Below are 27,896 nucleotides of genomic sequence, written 5' to 3'. Positions count from 1 at the left end.
TATGGTCCCATGTTCATTTGATTTGATTTTTTGTCCCATACAAGAATATATATGGCTTACTGGTGGGGATCTCCACCATTTACAAGTATTCAAACAGGAGGGAGTGGGGGTGACCCACAGGGACTTTACCTACATTTCATTTGATTTGTTTTATTGTCCCATACAAGAATATATATGTTTTAGGGGTGGGGATGTTGACCATTAACAAGTTTTCATACAAGAGTGGGGTGGGGTGACCCCCTAGGGACTTCCCTTTTATTTCATTTTATTTGTTTTATTGTCCCCTACATGGCCAATACGAAAATCTCACTAATTTTTATCAAAGGCACCAGGCTTATAATTTGATACACCACACGCGCGTTTCGTCTTTATAAGACTCATCAGTGACGCTCAGATCAATAGTTAGAAAGCCATAACAAATACCAAGTTTTTTTAAGGACTCAAAATTCCAAAAAAGTTTGGCAAATACGAATAAGATAAGTAATCTAAGCCTAGGATAAAAACATCCTTACTATTTCGAATAATTCATACTTTTGCAAACAGTAAATTTATTTAAAAAAAATATGACCATGCAATTGACATTCATGTCAACACCCAAGTGCTATCTACTGGGCTGGTGATACCCTTGGGGAAAAAACGTCCACAAGCAGTGGCATCGCCCAGTGGTGTAAGTACTAATCAAAGGTACCAGGCTAATAATACTAAGTCTGTACAGATTCACAAACTAATGATATCAAAGGAGTAATGTTCTGTATAAAACAGCAATTTTATTCACTGTCACATTGTTAATAGTGATAGTAAATTAACTTCCCTTCAAGATTTTTGATCGCCATTCTCATAATCATGTCAAAATGGGAAAATGCCAAATGTCCCAATATTTTCATTAACTTTTTATGGCTATTATGTTTTTGTATCTGTATGGGTAAATATAGAATCCTATTTAAGCTTTTAAACACGGAGAGGACTGCAGTTGTTATGGGTGATGTTCCTGTAGCACAGTCTTAAAAATGCCTACAGAATCTGTATACACAACTTTATCTGACAGTTTGTTCCAGTGCAAAACTGTTTCCACACAAAATGAAGGTTTGAACTGTGGCTTATATAATTTGCTCAAATGAAAACAAGAATATATCCCCAGTACACGAATGCCCCATCCGCAATATCATTTTCTATGTTCAGTGGACCATGAAAATGGGGGAAATCTCTATTTTGGCATTAAAATTAGAAAGATCGTATCATAAGGAACATGTGTACTAAGTTTCAAAATGATTGGAACTTCATCAAAAACTACCTCGACCAAAAACTTTAACCTAAAGCAGAACAGACGGACGGATGAACCAATTGACGAACGAACTAACAGACAGACAGCCGCACATACCAGAAAACATACTGCCTATAAATGGAAGATAAAAAAATCTCTGGTAAAATCTTATGACAAATTTAATTTTTCAATCTGTTGAACAAATCAAGGAAATCTACTCAGACATTTATAAAAATACTGTAAAGCATGTCCATTTTTTTTGTGGATCTTTGAAATATCCCCTAGTTGTACACCCACACTCAATTATCTGTTTATGTGTCTATATTAAAATAACAATATGATTCCTGTATATAAATGAATGTGTTCATCCATACAATATTTTTCCTGAAATGATTTCCCACCCCAAGATAATATTTTTCATATTATGGGGTTTTTTATTTAAGCTGGGACATATTTTTTATTTGAAGTTGAATATACAAAACAAATTCATTTGAGATATAGCACTTATAGATATCATATTCTTTAAATTAAACAAAAAGGCTATATGTTGTCTTATTTTTTTTATTCACGATTATACATGATACATATAGTTATAAACAAGGCAGAGATATTTTTGAAATATACCAACTGAGATGGAGCAAAAATCAAGATAAGTTAAGAGAAATTTCCTGATGAGATAGAAAAAGTCAAAATTAGGAATAAAATATTTTATATTAAAAAATTTAATTAACAGAAATAAAAATATCTACAACCTGTTTCTGGACATAGCACTAAATGTAGGAAGCTGCATGAAAATCTATATTGATCCTTAGAATTTTGTGAAATTTCATTTTTTACTTTTCTTTGACAAACAAAATGTTAACAATGTATAAATAACAGATGATTACAATATGTACATTATTATTTTTGATGATTTCATTCAAATGCCATCAATGTTAAATAATAATCAAACTCTCTGTTTATGAAGATGCCCAGATGCCTTAATGCCCATTTTCATAGCAAGTTTCTTGTTTTGGGTTTTACAGTGTAGTTATATTAAAACAGCAAATCTGAATAAAATCTGGAATAGTACCTTTTTTCACTCTATTCAAAAGCAAGCAGTATATAAAATACTTGATTTATATTTATTTATTCATATAAGATGTAATTATTGTGTTTAGATAGAATATGTCAGAGTTTTAAATTTTGGACCAAATTAATTTAAGCCTTCCTTTAATAAATGTGATATAGTACAAGCATACTACTATGAGCAAACAATATATTCCAAATAAATTCAATCTATTCTAACAATCAATTACATTGTATCATACACAACAATATTACACATATGTACATTATCACACTTTTACGTGTTCTGCACCAATAAAAATGTCTGCTCTGGCAAAATGTGTTTAGTCATGTCCTTCTCGCAAGGAGTTAATTTTAGCACAAATTTTCAAGGCTGGTCCTAATTTCATGCTCATAGTGGTCATCAAATGGTCTTCTTTAAGAAGCATTAAGGCTTGACCGTCAATCTCCTGGGATCTAAATTCTTCGGCGTAAGGTCCACATCCTGGAAGTACTTTGATAAATTCATACACTTCAACAACCTGCAATTATAAAAAAGAAAATTAATTTTAAATAATTGTAAGGTATTAGACAGGACATTGAAGAAGATGGTTTATATTTTTAAATATCTATCATAAAAATTTCACCAGAAAAAAAATGTACTATTGTACTATAAATAAATCATAAATTACAATGTAATTGCAATCTTGTTTGCAAAACTCCTGAATATGATGAATTAGATAATTTACATAAATCTGAAGTACTTCTCAGATAAACAAATCTAATCTTTCTCCACTGCTGTATTGAATCATATCAGCCTTGTAAGCACTTAGAGCTTACAATCAGCATCTGCCAACATTCTTTTTATTAGTTTAAAATGGTTATTGCCGATTCATTTATTTTTCGTGGGTACCAATTTTCATGGATAAAGAAAAGTTGCTTGTTTGATGATATTTAATTTCATGGTTTTGCTGAAGTCTGCATACATGTCTATAGGAAATATATCATTAATTAAACATTTAATTTTGTGGTTAACTTGTACCAATTAAATCAACGAAAATTGCTATCCAACAAATGATAACAAATCCATTGCATTGTTATTATGTCTGTCTGTCTGTGTTTTGTCAACTATTATAGTATTTTCTTAAGAGATGCTTTTCTTTCACATATTTGATTGTATGTTCTTTCATACATCTTTTGTAAATCCAATGATTGATATTAAAAGATTGATAATTGAAATTTAAAACTTTAAAGTACATTCTCCAAATCGAACCCCACTCTTCCCATTTCAATATATATCTATTGACAGTAGGACACTCTACACAAAGATCACATCGAAAAGTATAATAAAAGGGGCATTATTTAAAATGCAGTCAATGGTTTTTCCTCATTGATACTTACATTCCATTTAGATGGATGTGACTTTGGTATATCTGTTTCCATATCTGTTTCACTGTGTGTTTGTACTTGACGTGGGGGTGGGGGAGAGTCCGGGGTGGAGCTGCTGTCAGACAGAGATGAATTTGACATCTCCTCCTGGTCAAACTGATTCTCTTTCATACCTATCTCTCCTGGAGTCTGTAATGAAAATAGAAAAAGAAATAACCATTAGATTGAATTATACAAAAGAAATGATTATTAGATTAAATTTCATAAACACAATATCACATGGCATTTAGGAGAATACAGTATATCTTTAAAAGATAAGATTGTTCATATTTGATTAGTCACAAACTTTCATCTTTTTTAAAATTGTTAATACATATAAATTCTACCACTGTATCAAGTGTGATACAATATTTATTCACTTGTGACAGTTAAATTTTTTAATTTGATACACGAGGCTTGCCAAGCATTTTAACTATTTAAAATTTAACTGTTGAGAGTGGATAAATATAGTATTGCACAAGATTTGATAGTGGAATATATTTCTATTGTTATTTACAGGCAATTTACAGACAATTTCTAATACTTCTTTACAAATGATCTGCAAAAAGATGTGTACTTTCTATGTGACGTCATCAGACATGGCCACTGTTTTTAATGACATCACAATATGAATTTTAGAGGAAAGCAAGAAAATTTTACATCATAGTCAAATTTTGACCAACGAAGAACTGAGATCGAACAAGCCACAAGCTGATTAAATAAAAAATAAACAAAAGGTCAGAAAAAGGATAATTCAGCTAAGAATTAGAGAAAACATTTAAAACAATGAATAACTTTATGCTGTCAATAAAAAATAAGTTTGTTTGTTTGTTTGTTTGTTTGTTTTACTCACAACCTTTTTGTTTAATGTTTAATATCACTTTTCAGCGCCACTAGCTATATCATGGAGGTCAGTGTTCAGAATTTCCATCTTTAAATTATGCATTTACTTCATCTTACTATCATATCTATATATTAAAACAATGCAACAATAGTAATAAGGTCAAGTGGGTAAACTTGTGTCATTAGTATTTAGCATAATCAATACCTTTGAGTTAGTATTATAAGATAATCTTCCACCTCGACCAGGCCTCCATCCCTTCCTAAGGTTTAATGGCTTCCCTCTTTTCCTCATATATCTGCCTCCTAGCGCTAAAATTATAAAGCAATACACATCAAACCACAAAAAACAAGTGATGTAATAAACTGTTGATCATATATATATACAACTCGTCTTAAACATCAACCCAACAATGTTAGATCTGTAAATTTGCTTTCGCAAATTTTTTGTTCTTCCCTCGCCGGGATTCGAACCCATGCTACAGAGATGGCGAGGGAAGAACAAAAAATTTGCTTTCTTACAGATCTGACATTGTTGGGTTGATCTTTAAGACGAGTTGTATATACATAATGTACACAGCCATGTATCACCATCATTGCTGGTGATCCAATGGATAAATCTGACTCCGACATACTTATATATATATATATATACAAAAAAAGTTTCTTTTCAAGTGGTGTACAGAATTATATATTAAAAATTAAATAAAAAACTCTTTTTGTGTATTTAATTTTTAATATATATATATATATTAAGGAAACAGTTTATAGTAAATCACATCATTTTGGTAAATACCTTGTTCTGGTAGATTTAGAAGCATTTTTGTTGGTTCATTAATATAGGAGAACAAATTCTAACAGATTTGTGACAATAACCCTTTGGGTTATTTTCAAACTGTTGAAAGTCAGAAATACAAATCACTCTTGAAAAATTAGTTGATAAACTTCATATGCTTCAGTTAAATGGTAAAATTTATCTGAATTGTATTGAACTCATTTGTTAATGTAAACAGATGAAAATGCATTTTTTAAATGGTTTTTTTTATGCATTTTTTCATTCCAGAGAACTTGAGTGTCTCCTCCCCTAGTTTGGGTGGAGTCATATCTAAAGATTTAGGTTTCTTTAGGGGAATGTAACTGGTCTTCATGTCTTTTTTTTCTTTTGATCATGGTTTTGTCTGGGTTTGTTTTTTTACATTATAGATTTTGGTTGTTCCCTAGAGATCTTCTTCCTCCTGTATTACAGGCTTCAGATCACAATTAATTCCCTTTGCTCGTGGTCTAGGAATGTAGTCCCTATAGTAAAAATAGGTGATTTCTTCCATAATTTTTTTTTTTGCTTTTTCTGTGCAAAAGTGAGTGTTTCTCGGTTAATTTTGGTAGAATAGTGTTTGAATGAATTGTTCTGATACCCAAAACTCAAATATTTAAAATTGAAAGTTGTAAATTGTCATCAGTTCAAAGGTCAAATTTTTGGTGTTTACTTTCTTTTTTCGTTGGTTAGGTGAACCTCATGGATGTGTATTGAGGTGTTACAGACGAAAGCACTGATGGATTTTTCTGGCATAGTAATATTTTTTTGAGAAAAGTATGATCTTCATGTGGAGCAAATGTCATTTTGTTAGAAGCAGTGTAATTTTTTTCATGTCATTATTTTTACAAAGAATGTATAGGTAAATTAATTGTGTTCTGAGGCCTACATGTTTATCTTCTGAATTGTGAATCTCAATGTGTATTCCTGCCAAGTAAAATAAAAACATTCCAAACTTTCCCAATAGTACTTACGTGGGCGTCCAACAGTTCCACGACCTCTTTGTTTAAGCATGGATATTCTATGTGCGACATTGTAACGTTTAGCACAGATCATGGAACAGAACCTCTTTGACCTCTTACTGAATTTAGCCATTTGCTCTTCTGTTCCACAGAATTCACATTTTTCAAAAACAGCAGGAGGCTCTACAATAAATAAAAGATATCTATTTCATATGCGTCAAAATAAATAATACCAGCAATGGTGGAAAGGATAAACCATTTCTTATAAATGTGACTTAATATATCAATATTCTCTAATCTAACATTCAAATATTTGAACCTGCATTACTAGGGCTTCATAGGAAACTTGAAACCCACAAGAACAATCTTAATACCTTAACAAATTCCATTAAAATTAGAATCAAATTTATTGATTTTAAATGTATAGAATTGAATATTTCATAATGAAATTGTGTTAGTTTTAATGCAGGTGCTTCATTTTAATTTCGTTAATTGAGTTGAAAATGTATTTTCATGGATCTTCGATTTCCTGGTTTTGCCAGACTGCATTCTAGACTACAGAAAATGCATCCTTTGTTAAACATTTAAAATTGAAGTTTACCTTTAACAACAAAAAATCAAACAAATTGGTAAGCTTTGAAACAAAATGAATCAACAGTATTTTGCTTGAAAGTTTTTTATGCATATGACGAGATTGCCTGTTTGGTGCCCTACCTTTATGTTCTACTTTCTTTGGTGACTGGACTGGACTACTGGACATTCCAGCAGATCCACTGTCTGTATCCATAGGTACCAGTCCAGGTTTGGGGGGAATAAATTCTGTCAACAAAGATGACCTTTGGACCTATAAAGAATAAAATGTAACCATTTATAATGAGTTGAGCTCAAACAAAAAAATAGCAGTGACTTCCATTTTTTTTAAAAATTGTGGTTTTAAGCACCTCTTTCATTGTCACTTAAAAACTATACGCAAAAGGTAAACAGCTGAATTGAAAAATTATCTACCATAACATTTATGTAATACTTAGTAATTGGTAGTGTTGTATATGAACCATTTTGACTACACTAACTTGGAAAAAGTTTGATGATCCTCTTGTACTTAGACTATACTAACTTGGAAAGAGACAGACCACTCAGACTACACCTATTGGGAGAAGGATTTTTTCCCTCTTATTCATGGACCACTAAGACAACACTTACTGGGAAAGGTTTTGGTCCCTCTTTCTCACGGACCACTAAGACCTCACTTACTGGGAAAGGTTCTGGTCCTTCCTGTATAACAAATCCCTCTATTACATGGGTAAGAATGTGAGGTTTCACTATGGCCTTTTGTTTCTCTATAACAACATTGTCTTTTTTCTCAATGGAATCTGGCTTTTCCTGAAATACAGTAAGTTATTTTTCCATTTAATAATGAGATCACCTGAGCTTGTACTTTTGATTGGTACTTTTATAACATTTAAACTAAAGGAAAATTTAAAACTTCCATCTAATTATTTAACCATTTCATAAGAGATTTATCACATATGAAATTTCTTTCTTCATTGTTTTTTTTATATATGCAATATGTTCTACTTAAGAGATAACTGTTTTGTATTTGAAGCTTTAATGACGTCCATCGGTAGTTTTACTGTTGCAAATTTAGTTTACCTGGCAACGCGGAGCGGAAACAGGTAAACAGGTATTTGCGACAGTAAAACTACCGATGGACATCCGCAAAGCTTCAAATACAATACAGTTATCTCTATTCTAATGCAAAACAAGTTCATAATTAAATTTCAATCATTATTTTAGTGTAAAATTTTCATTAAAGAAAATTCCGCGAAAATATGTTATCTTCTTTGGTCCCTACACTAGGTGACGTCATATGTATGCTTCCGGCGTCAAACATAAACACCGGGCGTTTACTGGCTTTTGTGCCGCTTCAAAAATGTAATAAAATTTGATAAAAAGAAGATTTTTAGCTACAACAAGTGAGTTTTTTGGCTTATTATTGTAGAAATTAAATGTCAATACATTCAGCAATTCAAAATGTCGGCTTCCTTAGTTACAGACAAGGAGATAGAGAATTTTACGCTAACTGTCATCCAATCAGAACCATTGATACAAAATAATTGCATTAGAAATAACAATATCTATATATTGTAGTAAGATAATCTTATCCTAAATACACTTTAAAAAATTGTCTGCTGGACTAATATGAGTCTGTTTATCAAATATGCAGAACATATATTTTTAACTGATTCTTTTATCAAAAATAGGTTAGAGTATTTTGGGTTATTTTTGTGATAGCTTAATTCTTGCTTGCCAAGATTTAACTGCCCAATTTAAACTCATAACATATTGTGTGCATTTATCATTGCAATTTTGTCATTTTAAACTTAAATGCGATTTAAATTTTTACAATTTTGAGAAAATCATCTTAAATTCATATAAAATATTTAATAATGCGAGTTGAAATTATTGAGTTTACAACTCTGTTGCAATAATAAAAACCTCACTATAATTTCTGAATTTACAGTAGTCAGCTAAAAAGGCCTCCCATGACAAAATGTGAAACAATTAGCCAAATATCTTTGATCTAAACTGTTTACCTTCTTGTCCTCATTCAATTTCTTTCCCATTTCAGCATTTATATTTTTCTTGGATGTCTCCACCTCAGAGTCAGACTGGCTTTTAAGTAGAATAGCCTGGTTCATTTGATGAACAGGGGTGGCAGGTTTAGATTGACTAAGAGCACCAGTTGCTCTGGCCTGTGACAGAGCAGACGCCACCGTATTTGTTGATGCTGTTGCCATGGCAACAGGGGCTCCTTTACTCTGATTTCTGGGTCTGCCTCTGTTTGGGTTTTTGGGTAAGTTAGGGATGGAGATTCTTGGTCGCTGAGCCATTGTAGGGTTAATTCTGGCTGTAGCTGTTTTATTCAATGGTGTTATCATCGTCTTTCCAACCTGTGAACCAACAACCTGAAATGATTAGATCCTCTATTAATTAAAGGCAAACAGCAAGATAATTAAACAACAATGAAAGAAAACTACCAAAACACCAATCATTCTAAAAAAACAAATTTATAATAACAAAATTAAAGAACAATTTAATTAAATTAGCTTTAATTAGCTTTAATTAGAAAAAAAACCCTAGCCCTACCACCAAAGGTCCCACATATGTTATCTTTATTTACTAATTAACATTTATTTTGGCCTGAAGATGTCTTTTTTAATGATTTGATCAAACACAATACAAAGCTTTATCAGTTTCATTATACATGTCAAAGGTGTCTAAAATGAAGAGTTCATAGTCTTGTTACATACATGTACATTTATAAGCATACTTCTTTAATAAAATGAAAACATTTGTTGTCCACTAAGAATTGAAATTAATACAAAAATGTTGCAGAATATTTCTGTTAGTTAATACCTAAAGCTAAATGAAGACTCTTTTAATACACATCCATTATTTTAAGATCATGGAAGATATTTTGAATAATTATTACCTGTTTGCCAATAACACCAGCTACTGTTGCCTTTCCCTGCAGACCTTGAATGGTATCAGTTTTACCATCCTTTACTTGTTGCCCAAGGTTCTGTATGCCTGTGATGATTCCCTGAGGCTGTAGGGGATTGGCTGCTCTGATAAATAACTGCTGTCCAGATAAGATAGCTTGTGATTGGCCAGTCCCCGATAACAATTGCTGGTTTGTAGCCAAAGGAAATGCAGCTTGCTGCTGCAGATTGGCCATAGCTTGTAGCATTGCCTGATTTGTGTATAAAGGCTGAGAGTTTAGAATTTGTCCAGTACTAGAAACAACTTGAGGCTGGGAAAGTCTGAAAGCTCCTGCCTGTGATGTCAACATCTGCTGTCCATTGTTAGCAACAGCTACAGAAAAGGTCTGTCCTTTCTAAAAAAAAAAGAGTCCACAGATTTAATTAAACTTCAAAATGACTTATAAACATGAAGCATACGCTAGATATTTTATGACTAACTGGGGATTTATTATTACTTTAATGATGATTCAAGATCATTACCTGTGGTAGGTTTTTGAAAGTTATATTGAATATTAACCCCTTGGTTATAGCCTTTATCAAATTATCTCTCATTTGGTGTATTTTGGTGAAAGATTTACATTCAAATTGGCAGTTTCTACATTTTCAGCATATCATTTTTCCATCCATAAGGGGACAAAATTATCAGTCTAGATATATCAGTATAAATGTTTCAGAGGTCACAGTATCTTCTAGAGATATTATATCCTGTGTTGCAAAGAAAATGTCTATGACACCTATATTATAAAGTTATGTGCTTTTTTAAAACTGATTTTCACTCATGTTCTTATTTATATTGTATCATCTGTTCATCAACTGATTGAGATAGAAAAGGAAGGATTGCAAATGTAAAAAAAAGTTATTAAAACTCTGCCACATGTTAATGTGCCTGTCCAAAGTCAGAAGTAAATTAATTTTGTCTCAATGACTTTTTTCTTTCAAGAATGTTTTAACTACAGCAGATCTCTGGTAGTCTATGTTACATTATGTTAAAAGCCTGCAACTTAGTATAGATCCTGATATTTTCACCAAATAAACCCTTAGAGAGGATTTCTATTTCTCCCCATTCAAAAATACACTCTAATGTTTATGTGTGTATATGTTTTTGTTAAGTTCAATGTTTCTATTGATAATGTAACAAGAATGTGTCCATAGTACATGGATGCCCCACTCGCACTATCATTTTCTATGTTTAGTGGACCATGAAATTGGGGTGAAAACTCTAATTTGGCATTTAAATTAAAAAGATCATATAATAGGGAACATGTGTACTAAGTTTTAAGTTGATTGGACTTCAACTACATCAAAAATTACCTTGACCAAAAACTTTAACCTGAAGTGGGACAGACGGACGAACAGACGGAAGGACAGACAGACACACAGACAAGAAAATATAATGAACCTCTACTATCGTAAGTGGGGCATAACAATAACTTACTGAAGTTACAAAACCTTGATTATTTCCCACCTGGTTTGGTAAAACACCTGAAATACAAAAAATATCAACTGTTTACCTTTTTAGCATGTTATGTATAAAATAACCTAAAAAAACACCCTGTCTGCAATTCTAATGGAATACAGATTTGATAACTAATTGTAAGACCTGCCAATGTCAATGCCACACTAGTGTTCTATAAGGCAGTTTATGTCATTTTCCTAACAAAAGCAAATATCTATCTTTAGTTTTTTATTATATTTGCAACTTTCTCTTTCCTTAATGACAAACACAATAGAAAATTACACTTCTAAGTTTGAGATTAGAAACTAGAGGCTCCAAAGAGCCTGTGTCCCTCACCTTGGTCTATGAAGGACACAGATGGATTCATGGCAAAATTGTGTTTGTAGAATCTTACTTGACTGAACTTTCTTGCTATTTACAATTTTTTCTATCTTGGCCCTTTAGATACAGAGGAAAACAACAACCAGTTGAAAATCTGAAAATTTCAGGGCAGATAGGTATTGACTTAAAAACAATTTAACCTCTTATGTGATTTGCTCTAAATGCTACGGTTTCAGAGTTATAAGCCAAAACTTACATTTTACCCCTATGTTCTATTTTTAGCCATGGAAGCCATCTAATTTGGCTGGGTCACCGCACACATTTTTTGAACTTGATACCCTAATAATGATTGTGATTAAGTTTGGTTAAATTGGCCCAGTAGTTCAGAGGAGAAGATTTTTGTAAAAGTTAATGATGACGACGGACACCAAGTGATGAGAAAAGCTCACTTGGCCCTTTTGGGCCAGGTGAGCTAAAAATAAATGTATAGAAATGTGCTAAAAATTAAGCATTACAAAATAAGATGATTATATATATTCAATTGTAAAGATAATTCATAAGTATGTTTAAAATGTAAACTTTGAAACTTATATCTTTTAATAGATTCTCAGGTCATTGTCAGGTTTGTTTCAATTCTTGAAGTGTCCAAGGTGTACTCTTTTCACATCTTTTTATTTTGAACTGAAAATATTTCAGTATAAATAAACTTATTTCTAGAGAAAAAAAATATTCTTCTATTTTCATTTTATTTAAACTATCCTAGCACAAAAAGAAGTTTCTGAAAATTTGTGATTTTTTACAAAAAAGTCCACAGAATATCAATGTAATTTGTAGATATTTTCAATGGTGATTCATATTTATTTTCTGTTATTCCTAGCTGAAGGATGGTTTGAATAATGACGCTTTGAACTGTTGTATTGTGCAATAGAACATTATACTTACTTAACTGTCCCAACACAATTGGTGTACCAGGCATTGCCTGGGTGGGCATGATAGGTTTGCCTGCTACTAGTGCAGTGGCCTGTGCCTGTACTGTGCCCGTAGTCTGACGACTCTTTGCCGTAACATTCTGAGCTACTGCATTGGTGACTAGATTCTGTACTGATGTGGCAAAGTTCATACTTAATTGCTGAAAACAGATTAATGGCTAATAATTACTAAGCAAATTAATATACCAGTATGTATTCTACAAGAGATTTGGGATATATAAATTCACCTTCACCACCAGCAAAAATATAAAGTCTAAATTAGAAGATTGAAAAATCTTTTTGAAGTAAAATCAATACTGAAATACTGAATGCAATTTTTATTATTGGAAAGTGTTGCATAATTTGCATAAACAAAACATAGCAATAATTTCTGATTTTACAATTTACATTTGTCAATATTTGTTGCTTATATTTGTTTTTTTTTTGGTTATTGTTTTGCATTGTTTATCATATTTTTTTTGCCATAACACCACTGTGCAAGGTTTTGGGAGGGTTTGGCAACTGCAAACTAGTTTTACCCCAGTACATTCAGTATGTGCTTGTCCATGTCAGGAGCCTGTAATTCAGTGGTTGTTGTTTGTTGTTGTGTAACATATTTGTTTTTGGTTCATTATATTGTACATAAATTAGTTAGTTTTCTCGATTTCTTGTTTGAATTGATTTCATTTGTCATTTTGAGGCTTTTTATAGCTGACTATGCAGTATGGGCTTTCCTCATTGTAGAAGGCTGTACAGTAACCTATGGTTGTAAAGGAGTACATTGTAGGTCTGGTAAGGGCTGATTTTGGCCTCAACATTCAGGTTTATTTGATGATAGATTTTGGACACCTTTTAAACACTTAAGTGTCTTCTTCAGTCTATTCAGTTAGTTTATGTGAAAGATTTGAACTAATATACTCATTAAAGACGCTCAAATCCAAACTTGAATATGAAAAATCTATTAAATATGCCATAATATGTCACTTTTCAGATGATTTTTGTCAAAAATGAAAGTGGCCGCATCCGTGTTCATCCACCTTTATATATGTGATGTATTATTATCAAATACAACTTACATTTAGATATTAAGAATGAACACAAATGTGGCTACTTCTATTGTAGACAGAAACCATCTAAAAATAAAAAAAAATGCTAAAATTTTGGAGATTTCAGTAATTAACATGTAGCATGACTTACATGTAATGATGTGAGTAGCCGATACATGTGCATTGTATTGTCAAAAACAGCCCATATTATGTAGCAGAAGTATTCTACTTCCATTTTATAGCTAAAAGTTTACATTTTAACAATTTTTGTAAAACTGCTACTCTTTGGGGCCAAAAAAGGGGTCTTACTGGGCCTACTCCTTTCTGGGACATTTGGTCTACTGTAGAGAGTTTTCTCATTGACAATCATACCACATCATCTTATCTATATCATATATTACTGTTTTTTATCAAATGTACCTGTGTAGGTGTAGTAGGACTGGGTGACATTAAGCCAGGACTGTTCATCCCACTAACAGATGATGGTCTGCCTTGCATGGCCATAGCCATACTCATATTTAACTGTTGTTGTGGTGTCATATTCATGTTCATAGCACTGGCCTGCATCGCAGCTGAGAAAAAAAGACATAATTGAAAACTTTAAAATAGAAAAAAAAATTAAATAAATATTACAATACTGCAGCAGACTGTTGCTTTATAGCACTCTTTAATAACAGAACAGTCTGGCTTTGATTAAAGATGAAATTCTACACAATACTTATCCAGATTTGAGAGTCTACTTTGAATCTTTACTTCTGTAAATACATTAATTTATTGCGATGTTTTTATTATTGCGACAAATGTGATAGGGTTATAATTGCAGTAATATAAACTGGCATTTTGAAACATTTTATATGAATTTAACAAGATTTTTCTCAATATCGCAAAAATTAAAATCGGGTTTTAGTCTAAAATGACAAAATTGCAACAATAAATGCACGCAATAATTTCTGAATTTACAGTATTCAATAAATATAAGTTCAAAACATAGTATTTAATTCTATACACTTTAAAAAATGCCATTCTGTTGACATTAACCATCATCTTATAAATGTAAAATATTACAAAGAGTTCGACAAATTCATTGACATTGCACTGGCCTGAAACAACAAGATTAAAATGTAAAGTATATCTTTTGGATCCTAGATTTAGATGTGTCACATCTTTGTGTCTTAATGTCACAAATGTACAGTTATATGTTATGTTTAGTTGCAATACACCTTATGGCTATTTGTCCGCCATTACTGGACACAGCAAAAGTTCCCCTAAAATTTTGACATCATAATACAAAATATCTGATGTAACAATGGAAAAGCGATTGTTGTATGAAGTCAATAGTTCAAGCGGCGCAGACTCTTGGTTCAACTGGCACAGATTTCCAAATGGCGACAAGGTTTATACTACTTGTAGGTACATTGACAAACATACCTTGCATTGCATTTTGTAACATGATCTGTTGTTGATTGTAAGGAAACTGTGATATCTGATATGGTGGGCTGTGTAACTGGGGGATAACCTGAACTTGTGGGATACCAGGAGTACGGAGACCAGTAGTCATTGTAGTGGCTTGTGTAAACTGATTTCCTGTCTGTATCAAGTTGGGTGTACCACAACTGGTAGCCTGCATCTGTCCTTGTTGAACCTGTTGTAAATTTTGTATTGTTTGCTGCTGTGTTACTTGTTGAGGCTGTATCTGTTGATGCTGTACTTGTTGTTGTTGTTGCGGCTGTGGTTGTTGTGATGGTTGTGTTGTCTGTTGAACTTGCTGTACTTGATGGACCTGTTTACGATTCAGAAAATATTTGAAAAAATGCAATATTTTTGTTATTGTTATATTTGACACTGTTTCCCCACAACAAATTAAAAAATCTGGTTCTTTGACTGGTACAAAACAGTCAAGTTTCTGAAAATGTAATTAAGCCTACTAGACATATTTTTTAAACTTTTTTTGTTATAACCTCCTTGATATTTGCAAATATAAGCATTCAAAGAGTGTATTTTAGTTGTTTTTGTTAATTGATGTGGTTCTCTGTTTTTTTTTATATAGATTAGACTGTTGGTTTTCCTGTTTGAATGGTTTTACACTAGTCATTTTTGGGGCCCTTTATAACTTGCTATTAGGGATCAGACATGGCTCAATGTTGGAGGCTGTATTTTAGCCTATAATGGTTTACTTTTTAAAAATTGTGACTTCAATAGATGGAGAGTTGTCTCATTGGCACTCATACCACGTCTCCTTATATCTATTTGAAAAGAATTAAAATATCGTCCTATTTCAATTTTGATTTTTAGTGCAGGTCAACCACAAATTTAAATGTTCAACCAATTACAAATTTTCTATAGGCTTTGTACACAGAAATCGGCAAAACCACGAAATCTAATACATTGTATCCACGAAAATTCAAGTTTTACTCAATCCACAAAAATTGATACCAATGAAATAAATGAAACAATATGTTCTTCTTAAGTAGCTATATACAGTGATCACAAGTTTGAAATTATATTTCAATTTTTAAATTAACTATTTATAAGTGCTAAAATAAGTAAACATGTATATAATCCATATATATATAGAGGAAGAGCAAGAAATTGTTAAAACAGAAAATACCTGTTGCTGAAGAGTTTGGTGTTGTAGTTGTTGAGTTGGTTGCTGGACATTCTGAGCTGGAGTCTGTGGTTGCACTGTCTGAGACTGAGTCGTTACATTGGTTGCTGCTGGTTGTGACACTGCAGGTGGTTGTTGCTGTTGTTGGTTTGGTTGAGACAGTTGTGGGGTCTGGGACTGTGACGGCTGACCCTGTTGTTCAGTCATATTGACTCCAGATCTGTGGAAAGAAGTATATCTCTTTAAAAAATTAGAAACAAGTGAAACTGCGAGCTACTGCTCACTGATGATACCCCCGCCGCAAGTGGATAATATTAATAGTGTAAAAATATGCAAGTGTTCCGTAAACAGGAAGTTGTCGAGTGATGAATCTGAAAACGCATCACACGGTATAGCTGACTTATAAAAATCCTGAAACCAAATTTCAGAAATCCTTGTATTGTAGTTCCTGAGAAAAATGTGACGAAAATTTTTAACTTGGTTATCATGTGTAAAATCATACAAGTGTTCAGTAAACAGGAAGTAGTCGAGTGATGAATCTGAAAACGCATCACACGGTATAGCTGACTTATATAAATCCTGAAACTAAATTTCAGAAATCCTTGTATTGTAGTTCCTGAGAAAAATGTGACGAAAATTTTCAACTTGGCTATCATGTGTAAAATCATACAAGTGTTCGGTAAACAGGAAGTTGTCGAGTGATGAATCTGAAAACGCATCACACTGTATAGCTGACTTATATAAATCCTGAAACCAAATTTCAGAAATCCTTGTATTGTAGTTCTTGAGAAAAATGTGACGAAAATTTTCAACTTGGCTATCATGTGTAAAATCAGACAAGTGTTCGGTAAACAGGAAGTTGTCAAGTGATGAATCTGAAAACGCATCACACGGTATGGCTGACATATATAAATGTTGATACCAAATTACAGAAAGGGTGGATGTGTAGTTCCTGAGAAAAATGTGACGAAAGTTTCATGGGACGGACTGACTGACGGACGGACGGACGGACTGACAGAGGTAAAACAGTATACCCCCCCTTTTTTAAAGCAGGGGTATAATTAAGTTAGTATTATTTCATTAAAATATATACCTAGGTAAAAATAGCAGTAACTCTTTACTTTCATATGGGGTTTTTTACCAGACAAATAAATAAAAACAATTACACACAAATGTTTACTCCTGAAATCTTATTCACAGTTATAATTTAATCCTGAAACCAAATTTAGTAACATTATAAAGTTCAGTTGTAAGTAAATTAATATACAGGTTCCTATTTCTTTAATAGTATAAAAGTTTGAACCTAAGCTTTGCTGGAGTACTGACACAAATGTATGTGAAAAATTGATGTTCACATTGAATTGGCTGTTGAAGATAATATATTAATTACAATTCTCAATGCCTTGTGTTTTATAGTTAAGGATTAAAATAAGAAAGGTAGGATAAGTCCTATGGAACAGATTAGTCAAGCGTCATGATAAGGTAGGGATAAGTCCTATGGAACAGATTAGTCAAGCCTCATGATAAGGTAGGGATAAGTCCTATGGAACAGATTAGTCAAGCCTCATGATAAGGTAGGGATAAGTCCTATGGAACAGATTAGTCAAGCCTCATGATAATGTTTACAGTGGAGACATGATACAATTTTTTTACAGATACATTCTAAATTTTAAAAAATGTCAGCTGTTGCACACAGGATAATTGCTGATGTTGGAAGTAGCTTCCATTTAACCGTTGTGTGTGGATAAATGAAAAGTTGTTTATAGTGGTTGGTATGTTTATGTCTTGTACTGCTGTCTAATGAAATAAAAAAAGAAATAAGTAGATCTTATTAAGAATAGATTGCTTAATGTTTGTGTATAACAATAGTTTTATAGAAACATTTACCAACAAGAACATACCTTTCTCCAAAAATTTGAATATCTTATTGCCAAAAAGTAAAACTAAAACAAACATTCACAATACACTTAAATTAAAAACTGGAAGAAGCTTGACATCAAGTAGCAATTGCCTGAATCCGGGTCCGTCCGCCCTGATTCTGGTTCGCCCTAGTTTCTGTTCGCCCTAATACCTGTTCGCCCCGAGTCCGTTCGCCCTGAGTCCGTTCGCCCTGCTTTTATTTTTTAGTATAGTGTTGCGTTGTGTGTATATAATTGAATGTGTTGAAGTCAGTCTACAATTTCGCTGAATATTTACGGAATTTCAGCACTACATTGTATTTTTAAATGTAAAACAACTGAAGACTAAGTGAATTCAAAGACTACAAAGTATTTGACATAAAACAACTAAAGACTAACATGACTAAGTTATTTATATATATCAGTGTTTTAACCCATCCTTTTTTTTATTTTTTATATTTCAAACTGAATTTTACCATGGATCCAAGCTGACTATTTTATTTGAGAAAAATATTATTCTCATTATTAATCCATCAAAGACAATTTATATAACAATCAGTGATATCAAGGATGTGTATAGTAAGATACTGTACTATCGAATCCTTGGTGATATCAAAGGTTTCAAATGACACCTAATCAGCAATCAAAATTCAATCAACATTAATTAAAAGTAATTATAAAATAAAGTGTAACAATGCAGCCAAGAATTTTATTTAATTAATATAAATTTGGCAAATATTCTATGTAACATATATACATATCATAAATGAATATAGGGCGAACGGACTATCAGGGCGAACAAACTCAAGTGCGAACGAACCTAGGGCAAACATGCAATCAGGGCGAACGATCCTGATACCCAATTGCCTCATAACTGATTTTATGTTATATTGTGTCTTTTTGGTTAGCTGAAAAACATATTTTTATTCTAATTCATGCATGTTGCTCAGCCAGGGTTGGATAGGTTCGGTATATAAAATTTCAGCTGGTCACAGGAATCAGAAATTCTATTAGTAATAGTAGTACGAGAAACTCGACTTTAATATTAAAATTATTTACAGACTTTTATTGATAGAATTTACGATTCCTGTGCGCAGCCAGGTATAACTGGATAGAAAATTATCTCCTTATATTATATTTTGTCATGATATGTTGACATCTCACTTATTAATTTTGGTATACAGCAATTTGAAACTTTGCCAACGATTATTCAGTTAAAATGCTGTTAAATACTTGTATTTTAATTTTTCTGTGAAAAATATACTCATGAAAAGAAATTGAAATATTTTTGTATATTTTCTTTTAGTTTTTAATTTTATACCCTGTAAATTTTTGACTGCACTTCAACACGTTTGTGAAGAAACTCAAATTTCACTTTCAAAGGATCTAACTATTTAGCTTCATTAACCTTATATGGCACAATCGAGCTATATAAGCTAAATTCAAGATTTTATAAACCTGCTGTAGAAAGAGACGATTTTTTTATAGTGCTGAAAAGCAATATTGTTTGACGTGTTATATAAAGATTTCAGCAGCTTTCCTTTAGTGCATGTTGATATCTATAGGGTCAATATTGTCTTACGTTGTGTATTAATTCATTTATCGACTGACATTTATATCTTTCGTCGAGTAACATTCAATGTTTGCAGGGGAAATCATAGAGAGGGGAGCCTAACTCGCTTCAGATGATAATCAGACAATGGCGGCTTAATTTCGGAAATATCTAGATTTTACATAACAAATAATCATACAGTCCGAACATACCGAAAAATTATCCTGCTAGTTCGATTGGCTTAAAGTTTTTTTGTGTTTTTATTTTGACAAGTGTATGAACCCTTGACCGGTTATTTGGGGTCTTCTTCTACACTCCCAAAATAGGATAACAAACACGTGCTAGCACACGAATGATCTCAATTAAAATGTTTCTACGTGTATTATAAAAACTAAAAAAAGGGCGGGGGGGGAATAAATTGAAAATGAATTTAAAATTTGTTTGATTCGTTAAATTCAGAATACAGTAGTCTACCGATATACAAATTTCATTTATGGAGTTAAATTAGTTGAAAAGGAATTTATATTCAGCAAGAAAAAAAATATTCTGTAATAAATACGGATTTTTTTTCTGGACAAACTTTTTTTTTCGCCTGTGGCGAAGAACAATCAATTTTTTCGTGACAAGTCGAAAACATTTTTTTCTTGCAATTTTAGCATTACATATAGTGGCAGCTGAGGGGGAAACAAACAAACTATTATTTTTTTCTCCAAAAACTGGAAACAAACTTTTTTTTCCAAAAAAATCCATAGAGCCCCCCCCCCCCCCCCCCCCCCCCCCCCCCCCCCCCAAAATCAAATGGTTGCTGCCTTATAATATAATTATACAAGGCGCTGAGAGTGTCATCAAATAATAGCCTCAGATTTCTATAGCTCTATCTGCAACATTATTAAATCAAAACTTCTATTTTATTCTCACATTATTCACATCTTTAAATGTATTTCTGTTCTTTTTAAATCACTATATTGACAAAATAAAAACTAGACGATTCCAGAATGTCTATAAATAAAGCGAGTATACAGAGGTTTGATATAATTGAAATTTCGTATTATTATCCTGACCTGAAAACCTGTCCAATATTAATTTAGGGAAGAACCTCTCATTTATATATAGTTTTCATACAAGTTGGCTACTTTATCTTCAGCATAGGCGGATCTACGCCCCATTTAGAGTGAAAAATTTGGTTTAATATATTGTATATAATGTACATACATAATGTACACAGCCATGTATCACCATCACTGCTGGTGATCCGATGGATAAATCTGTTGTAGAGTTGTCACTGGCTCAGACGTACTTATAAATATAATTATTTTCTGTGACTGTATCTTACATTAATTTGTAGGATCCTTTTCTATAGATAATTTAGCTTATCTGTAAAAATAACATCTCCATGCCTTATATATATCATGTATTGTAGTACGACGCTAGATTAAAACTGACGTGGAAAGGTAACACCCGGCCACCGAAAGCTTCATTTTTATGAAGCCCAGGTGGTCGTGTGGTATAGCGAGACTGTATTTGAATAAAATGTTATCAAGAGAAATATAGCGGGACGGCTACAGTGCAGGCGATTTGGTGTCACGATATCTCAGTAGCATGGGTTCGAATCCCGGCGAGGGAAGAACAAAAAATTTGCGAAAGCAAATTTACAGATCTAACATTGTTGGGTTGATGTTTAGACTAGTTGTATATATATACATATGTGTTGTGTCCTCTGTTCAATAATTTGTATATTTATTAAATCTGAACTGCAGATCTTTGCTTTGATGATAATTTTTAATTATGACCATTTGAAGCTGGAAAAGAAACAGGTAGGAACAGTTTATAATAAACAGCTGCGCCATGAGCGCATGATACGCCCAACGTCTTGTGTGGAAGTTTTATGCAATAATCATAAATAGTTTCTGAGAAAGTTTTAAGCAATAACCATTTATTGTTTTTGAGACACGGCGGGACATGAGAACCCCCCCCCCCCCCACCCCCCCAAACCCACCCTGTTTTGTTTTTTTTACAAATATCACTAAAATAAAATTTTGAATCAAACCAAAAAGTATACAGATCTTTAGATTAATATAACAAAGACATGTGTAAAGTTTTAAGCAATAATCATAAATCGTTTTTGAGATATGGTGCGACATGTAAAAAAAAAACCTCCCCCTTTTTACAAAATACTCAATAACTCAAAAATGAAATTTTGAATCATCACCAAAAAGTATACAGATCTTTAGATTAATATAACAAAGACATGTGTAAAGTTTTAAGCAATTATCATAAATCGTTTTTGAGATATGGTGCGACATGTAAAAAAAAACCTCCCCCTTTTTACAAAATACTCAATAACTCAAAAATACAATTTTGAATCATCACCAAAAAGTATACAGATATTAAGATTAATATAACTAAGAAGTGTTTAAAGTTTTAAGCCATAATTGAGATACGGTGCGACATGTGAAAAAAACACACCCCCTGTTTTAGTTACAAAGTGCCGTAACTCAAAAAGTTTTAATCTTATTTTCACCAAAAAGTATACAGATCATTTGACCATCATAAGAAACAACTATGTTAAGTTTCATAAAATTTGGATGAGGCGTTCTCAAGTTACGGTGCGACATGTTTACGCCGGACAGACAGACGAACAGACGGACGGACACCGGACATTTGTAAACCATAATACGTCCCGTCAAAATTTTGACGGGCGTATAAAAAATGCCTCTAGATTGAGAATAAGATTCTATATCCCTTTTGGGAGTTTTAAAATATATATACCCTTATTTGATATAAACATCAACAATAGAGCTCTATTCATTTGTCGTTTACTACACATTGTAGTACTGAATTATCTATATAGACGCTGGTGTTACTCAAGAAAATCTTAAAAACACATAGGCGTGCTAAATGTATCAACCAAACATTTTGCCAAAGATGCAGACACTCGAATTTTCTTTGTTAAAACAAATGTGTCCTTTTCTTGACAAACACGTTCCATTAACTTTATGAGGCAGATATCACACAGAAGCATGATACAAGAAATATAAGAAGCTGACATACGTACTCATCTTTCTTATTTGTAGTTTCCAGCTGCAGTCAGTAATGTAACCATAAATCGTATGTCGATAATATTTGGGATGCAGTTGTCAGAGGCTGGATAAAACTTGGTAGTCAGGGTGCCCGCTCCCCTCACTTAAAGCTTCATTTAGGGTCAGTCCATATTTTTGCAGGTTCCACTCCAAACTTCGTCTAGGTTGGGGACCCCTCTATAAACCCCTTTTAAAAATCCTAGATCTGCATCGAGTTGTATTAACTAAAGCATATCTTATTCCCATGGAGATTTTTAGACCAGCCCATGTTCAGGGTTTATTGACTTGTGAGCTTTTGCATGCAGGAACACAAATGAGTATTCTTTTTTTAGTAGATTCATTTGGTCTCTGGTGGAGAGTTGTCTTTTTCAATCATTAGCAATCTTACCACATATTTTTATTTATTATAAGGGTGACATTTCTGTGTGACAACTGTTTGTTCTTAAATATTAAGCTAATACACCGACCCAAGTAACAGGAGAATTTAGCACTGACAGTATGTGTAAGCCAACCACATTCTCATTCTGTATGACCTAGTTCTAATTAAGTAAGTAGTGTGAAACTCTGATTGCTTTTGGTTATATTAAGTTTTATTTGTTTGACACTTGCATTTTTAGATGTGTTGGGATCATGATTTTACACCAACAAACAACACTACTTATAAAAACACCATAATGATCAATGTGACAGGGATATCTGCATTCATACGGTATCCTTTGCCTATCCTATAGCAAAGAGTCTAAGACCATGTATCTTAAAAGTCAAACAAAAAACAACAAGAACTGTCAGCACTAGATACATTGACCAATATCTCAGAACAACCAAATTGAATAATATTACCAAAGATTGCAAAAAAATTGGAAAGAGGGTTAAATAAATATGATAAATTGGAGCTTGGTAATATAGCTGTATATATAGCTACTAAAAAGTGTGAATAGAAAAAGAAAATAAAGTGTCTACTCTTTATTTACACTTATATTCATTTATCTCTCAGTCAAACAATGAATATGTTTGTTGTTGTGTTAATAGTTGAACATCTTTCTAAAACACACTGGTTTTTTTATTTCACTCTAGAACAAAATCTGCTTCAAATCAATCAATATGTAGATCACAATTATAACCTTCATCTTCACCAGTTTTGCATTCTATCCTGAAATTATAATGTTATACATGTATTGAAAAACAATTCCAATATAAGAAAACAATACAATATGCAATTTAAAAGTCAAATTAAATGTGAATTTATATATATATTAATGTCTAAAGACAATTATAACACTTCTCTTTTTAGTGCAGATATAAAAAAAAAGTTTAAAACAAAACGCTTACATTGATTTAAGCTTTATCAAATTATCATAAATGTGTAACTAAATTTTACAAAAGCATTTCAACCTCAATATGTAATTGAAATAATCGATGATGTCCTTAAAAAGTGGCAGCCCTGTCACATTTGACCCCAAAAATGAAGAAGGTCAATGTTGATGTCGTCCTGATTGTAAACCATTAAAAAAATTATGCTTGTTTTAGAGTGTCAGGTATTTTATATTGGTATACATGTAGATTCTTAGTGGCAGATCCAGAACTTTTTGTACTCTGACTGACCTTAGGGGGCCACTCTCAAGTCATGCTTCAGTGATTTTCAATATAATTAACCAAAATTTTTTCAACAAAAGGGCTTCATCAAGCCCCCTGGATCAGCCTATGGTGCTCATTACAAAGTAATATTATAAATGTAAACTGTTCCAGCACATTTTTCAATGCAGTTTGGCTCAATCTTAATTACACCTACATGTACGAAAGATGGAAAAATCTGCAAATACATGTACATGACTTAATTTCACTGAGTCCACAAAATTTGTAGTCTGTGATGTAAAAATGGTCAATAGCTGTATACTATAAAAATATTTTGATATCTTGCATGGCAAATGTTAATATAGTCAATAATATGTTAACGTTTGTGTATGCACATGTGTAATTGTTTGTATTCTTAAATCTTTGAACTTTCATTTCATTTGAGACTGAGTTATATTTGTAAGTCAATAACAAGAGGAATCATTTTCTATGGAATATTACATGCAACTTTCTCACAAGTAAAAATAACTATTTGAGACTAACTTTAATATTTTACCTTCTTTCATTCATTTTGTACATGCAGTTTATGAAAAGTAATTTGTTACATCACAACATGTACAACTTATTAAAGAATCAAAGAACTACAGCAGTGTTTTCATAGTCTGTATGAAAAATTGCAAAATCAGCTAGGATGTTGATTCTATGTATTTCCACTGACTGAAATTATAGAAAGACATAATATGAATATTATGGACATGACTATAAAGTACTGGATCATTCAAAGCATAAATAAATATAGGGTAGCTAAAGGACACATATATAGAGTGAAATAACTTCACAAATGATGGATATATATTGTTTTGCAACATGATAAATTGCAAATACAGATAGGTGAAAATGTAACCTTTTAATACCTATATAATGTTTGGGTTTCATGTGGGTATTAATGCTCTGCAATAAAAGAGTGGAATACCAATGTGTATAAAAAGATTGATAAAAACAGCTTATGTCACACCGAGAAGGATGAGAGACGAAGAAGTTATTGGAAGTTTATTGATATAATCACAACTTTTTTTTATAGTTTTCCTGACCTATCCACATATTTTCAAGCTTGAAAAGATGACCTATTCCAGTGGCACATTTCACCTTGTGTATAGGAAGTGCCCCCCCCCCTCGAGAGTAATTGTTCTTAAAAAATTTGTGTCCTCCCAACTCAAGTCAAATGAAATGAAACTGAACAACACCTGATACTTGTTTGAATTGAAACTGATAGTGTTTGAATTCAAATCAGTAAACATGTATATATGTGTGTATTAAAAATATAAATAAGAAGATAAGGATGGCATATACATGTATATATGATTGTCAATGAGACAACTCTCTGTCAAAGTACATGCAACAATTAATGTATTGAAGTTAGCAATTATAGTTTAAATTACAGATATATAGAAATATTCATACCATACAATGCCTACACTTTTTCAATGATACATCATGTGTGTTAAAGTACACAAACAACCGGTTATGGTCGCTCATTTGAATAACAATGAAGCGGCATAACATGTGCGTCAAAATGCATAATTTGCTTTCGATCTGTAATGATGTTGTTATATAAACATTCAAAAACATATCAAACTTCTATCGGACCTTTAATTTAAAGAAATTTCTTATCCAAAAACGAGCAATTGTGAAAAATTCATAAAACCAAGACTTGGTTTTATCAGACATGTGTTTTCGCAACATTCTTGGCAATGCTGAACTTTTTCTCAATAACCATAATAATTTTGTTTATAAAAATATGATAACATCAAAATTTTTAACTCACAGTACAATATAAACTAATCCAATATAAAATTAGTTTGCTCGATTTTCTTAATTCAACATTTCAAATTGACGACTTACCTCTTTGAGTAACATCAGTTTTTTCCAATATGGCGCCTATCCGGAAGTTAGGGAGGCCTGATGTTTGCAAACAAAGAGGTCTAGACAAAAGTCGCCATATTGGAAGTGTAAACCGGAAGTATAGTTAGTGGCAAGTACGGCAAGTACGAGGAGAGTATCATTTAAAATATTATTTTTAAAAAATCCTTGTTTTTATATGACAAGGACTTGTCTAGTATATGATAACAAACAAATTGATTTTTTTTCAACATAAAAGTTATTTTTTGTAATATTATTCAAACCTTTTTACTGTAGGCCTATATACCGCCTACGGCCCAAACTGCATGAAATATTTGCCACTGGACGTCAAGCAACATCCAATCAATCCTTTAAAGGTTATGATGCACTGAGACAAAAAGAAATACTTTGAGATTCCACACAGTTTTTTTTACCACCAGCTCAAGAAAATAAAATAAGGGTAACCATAAATTACTGCTTTATTAAATGCAAAATTATCCCGGGCTGTAAGTGATGCTGGGATCATACAATGCTTTTAAATCATACCAACTTTTACATTATTTATTTATCAAAGTAACACAAGTTGCAACTGCAAAAATTTATAACTTTGAAAATAAAACACTCAAAATGAGTTTTTTTATTGTTTTTTTTAAAGAACTCCGCCGGGCCAGTTTCTTTTGTTAAATTCCAACAGTCATATTATATATATGCGTATCGATCAAAACTGCAAATATCAAAAATGATCAGCAATGCAGGATCTATCTTATAGTGTATTTTAATCATTTTTCAGTATGAAATTTACCGTGTTATAAACATAACAATAATGCAAAGAGAAAAACAGTTAATAGCAAAAAGATAAGTAATGACTGCTTAATGGCAGTGGCGGATCAAGAACTTTTTTTTTTATCTTTTTATAATGGGGGGGGGGGGGGGGCAACTGACTGCAAAAGAAGGGTCCGCTACAGTCATGATTCAGCCTCTATTCCCTATATTATCAACAACATTTTCCCCACGAAAGGTGAGGCCCGGGCTCCCCACATGACCCCTTCGATCCGCATGTGAAGGAGAAGTTAGGCTTTAATTTCGATTTTTGGGCAGGATGACTTTGAAGCCTGCTATCGATCCTGTTTAATTTACGTAGATATCTATATTGTTAATTCGTTATCCTTCTTCTTCTGGTGTAAAAATTCCTTATATGCCTGAACGAATGACGAATCGTTTGTTGCACACTGGCCATTTGATCGCTTAACAAATAAGTTTTATTCACATGTTTTCAACATTCCAATATGACAAATCATGAGACGATATTTATTTTCATATTGTTAAGTTTTGATCTTTTTCTTTATGGTTATGTTCAGCTAGAATGTTATATTCTTGTATAGAATGTGCATTTCTCAGGATATTAAATAAGGGGTACGATTTCCTATAATGCATCTATCCAACAGAGTCCAAATTAAGTACATGTATCTAACCAATTCTATTTTACCGTAAAGCCTTATCAATGAGAAAAAAACATACAACAAAGATTTCAAATTAGTTAGTGATGCAACTGCTTATATGACGCGTCGGGTTTTAAAAATATAAGATTTCAATGACTAAAAATCG

General features: G+C 32.3%; 1 protein-coding gene across 7 annotated transcripts; it reads right to left on the bottom strand.

The window, feature by feature from the left end:
- Nucleotides 1-1,806: 1,806 nt before the first annotated feature.
- On the bottom strand, nucleotides 1,807-26,426 carry LOC139500940 (polyhomeotic-like protein 2). Of its 7 annotated transcripts, none has more exons than XM_071289868.1 (15): nucleotides 26,357-26,426; nucleotides 19,771-19,829; nucleotides 16,294-16,510; nucleotides 15,114-15,465; nucleotides 14,106-14,257; nucleotides 12,614-12,800; nucleotides 11,330-11,376; nucleotides 9,843-10,247; nucleotides 8,944-9,315; nucleotides 7,601-7,729; nucleotides 7,064-7,193; nucleotides 6,362-6,532; nucleotides 4,785-4,888; nucleotides 3,710-3,886; nucleotides 1,807-2,850 (listed from the first exon to the last, which is right to left on the bottom strand). In XM_071289868.1, the coding sequence occupies exons 3-15, from the start codon at nucleotides 16,495-16,497 to the stop codon at nucleotides 2,653-2,655; spliced, it is 2,628 nt and encodes an 875-aa protein (XP_071145969.1). In that variant the 5' UTR covers nucleotides 16,498-16,510; nucleotides 19,771-19,829; nucleotides 26,357-26,426; the 3' UTR covers nucleotides 1,807-2,652. The 7 variants fall into 7 exon arrangements, with proteins under 7 accessions (XP_071145969.1, XP_071145967.1, XP_071145970.1 ...); XM_071289866.1 differs by having other exon boundaries at nucleotides 7,550-7,729; nucleotides 19,800-19,829; nucleotides 26,357-26,420; XM_071289869.1 differs by having other exon boundaries at nucleotides 19,800-19,829; nucleotides 26,357-26,420.
- Nucleotides 26,427-27,896: the final 1,470 nt, after the last annotated feature.

Source organism: Mytilus edulis, chromosome 13, assembly GCF_963676685.1.
Source record: "Mytilus edulis chromosome 13, xbMytEdul2.2, whole genome shotgun sequence".
In the NCBI taxonomy this organism is placed as follows: Eukaryota; Metazoa; Mollusca; class Bivalvia; order Mytilida; family Mytilidae; genus Mytilus; species Mytilus edulis.
The sequence above is the reverse complement of the archived record's forward strand: the minus strand, read 5'-3'. Positions and strand labels throughout refer to the sequence as shown.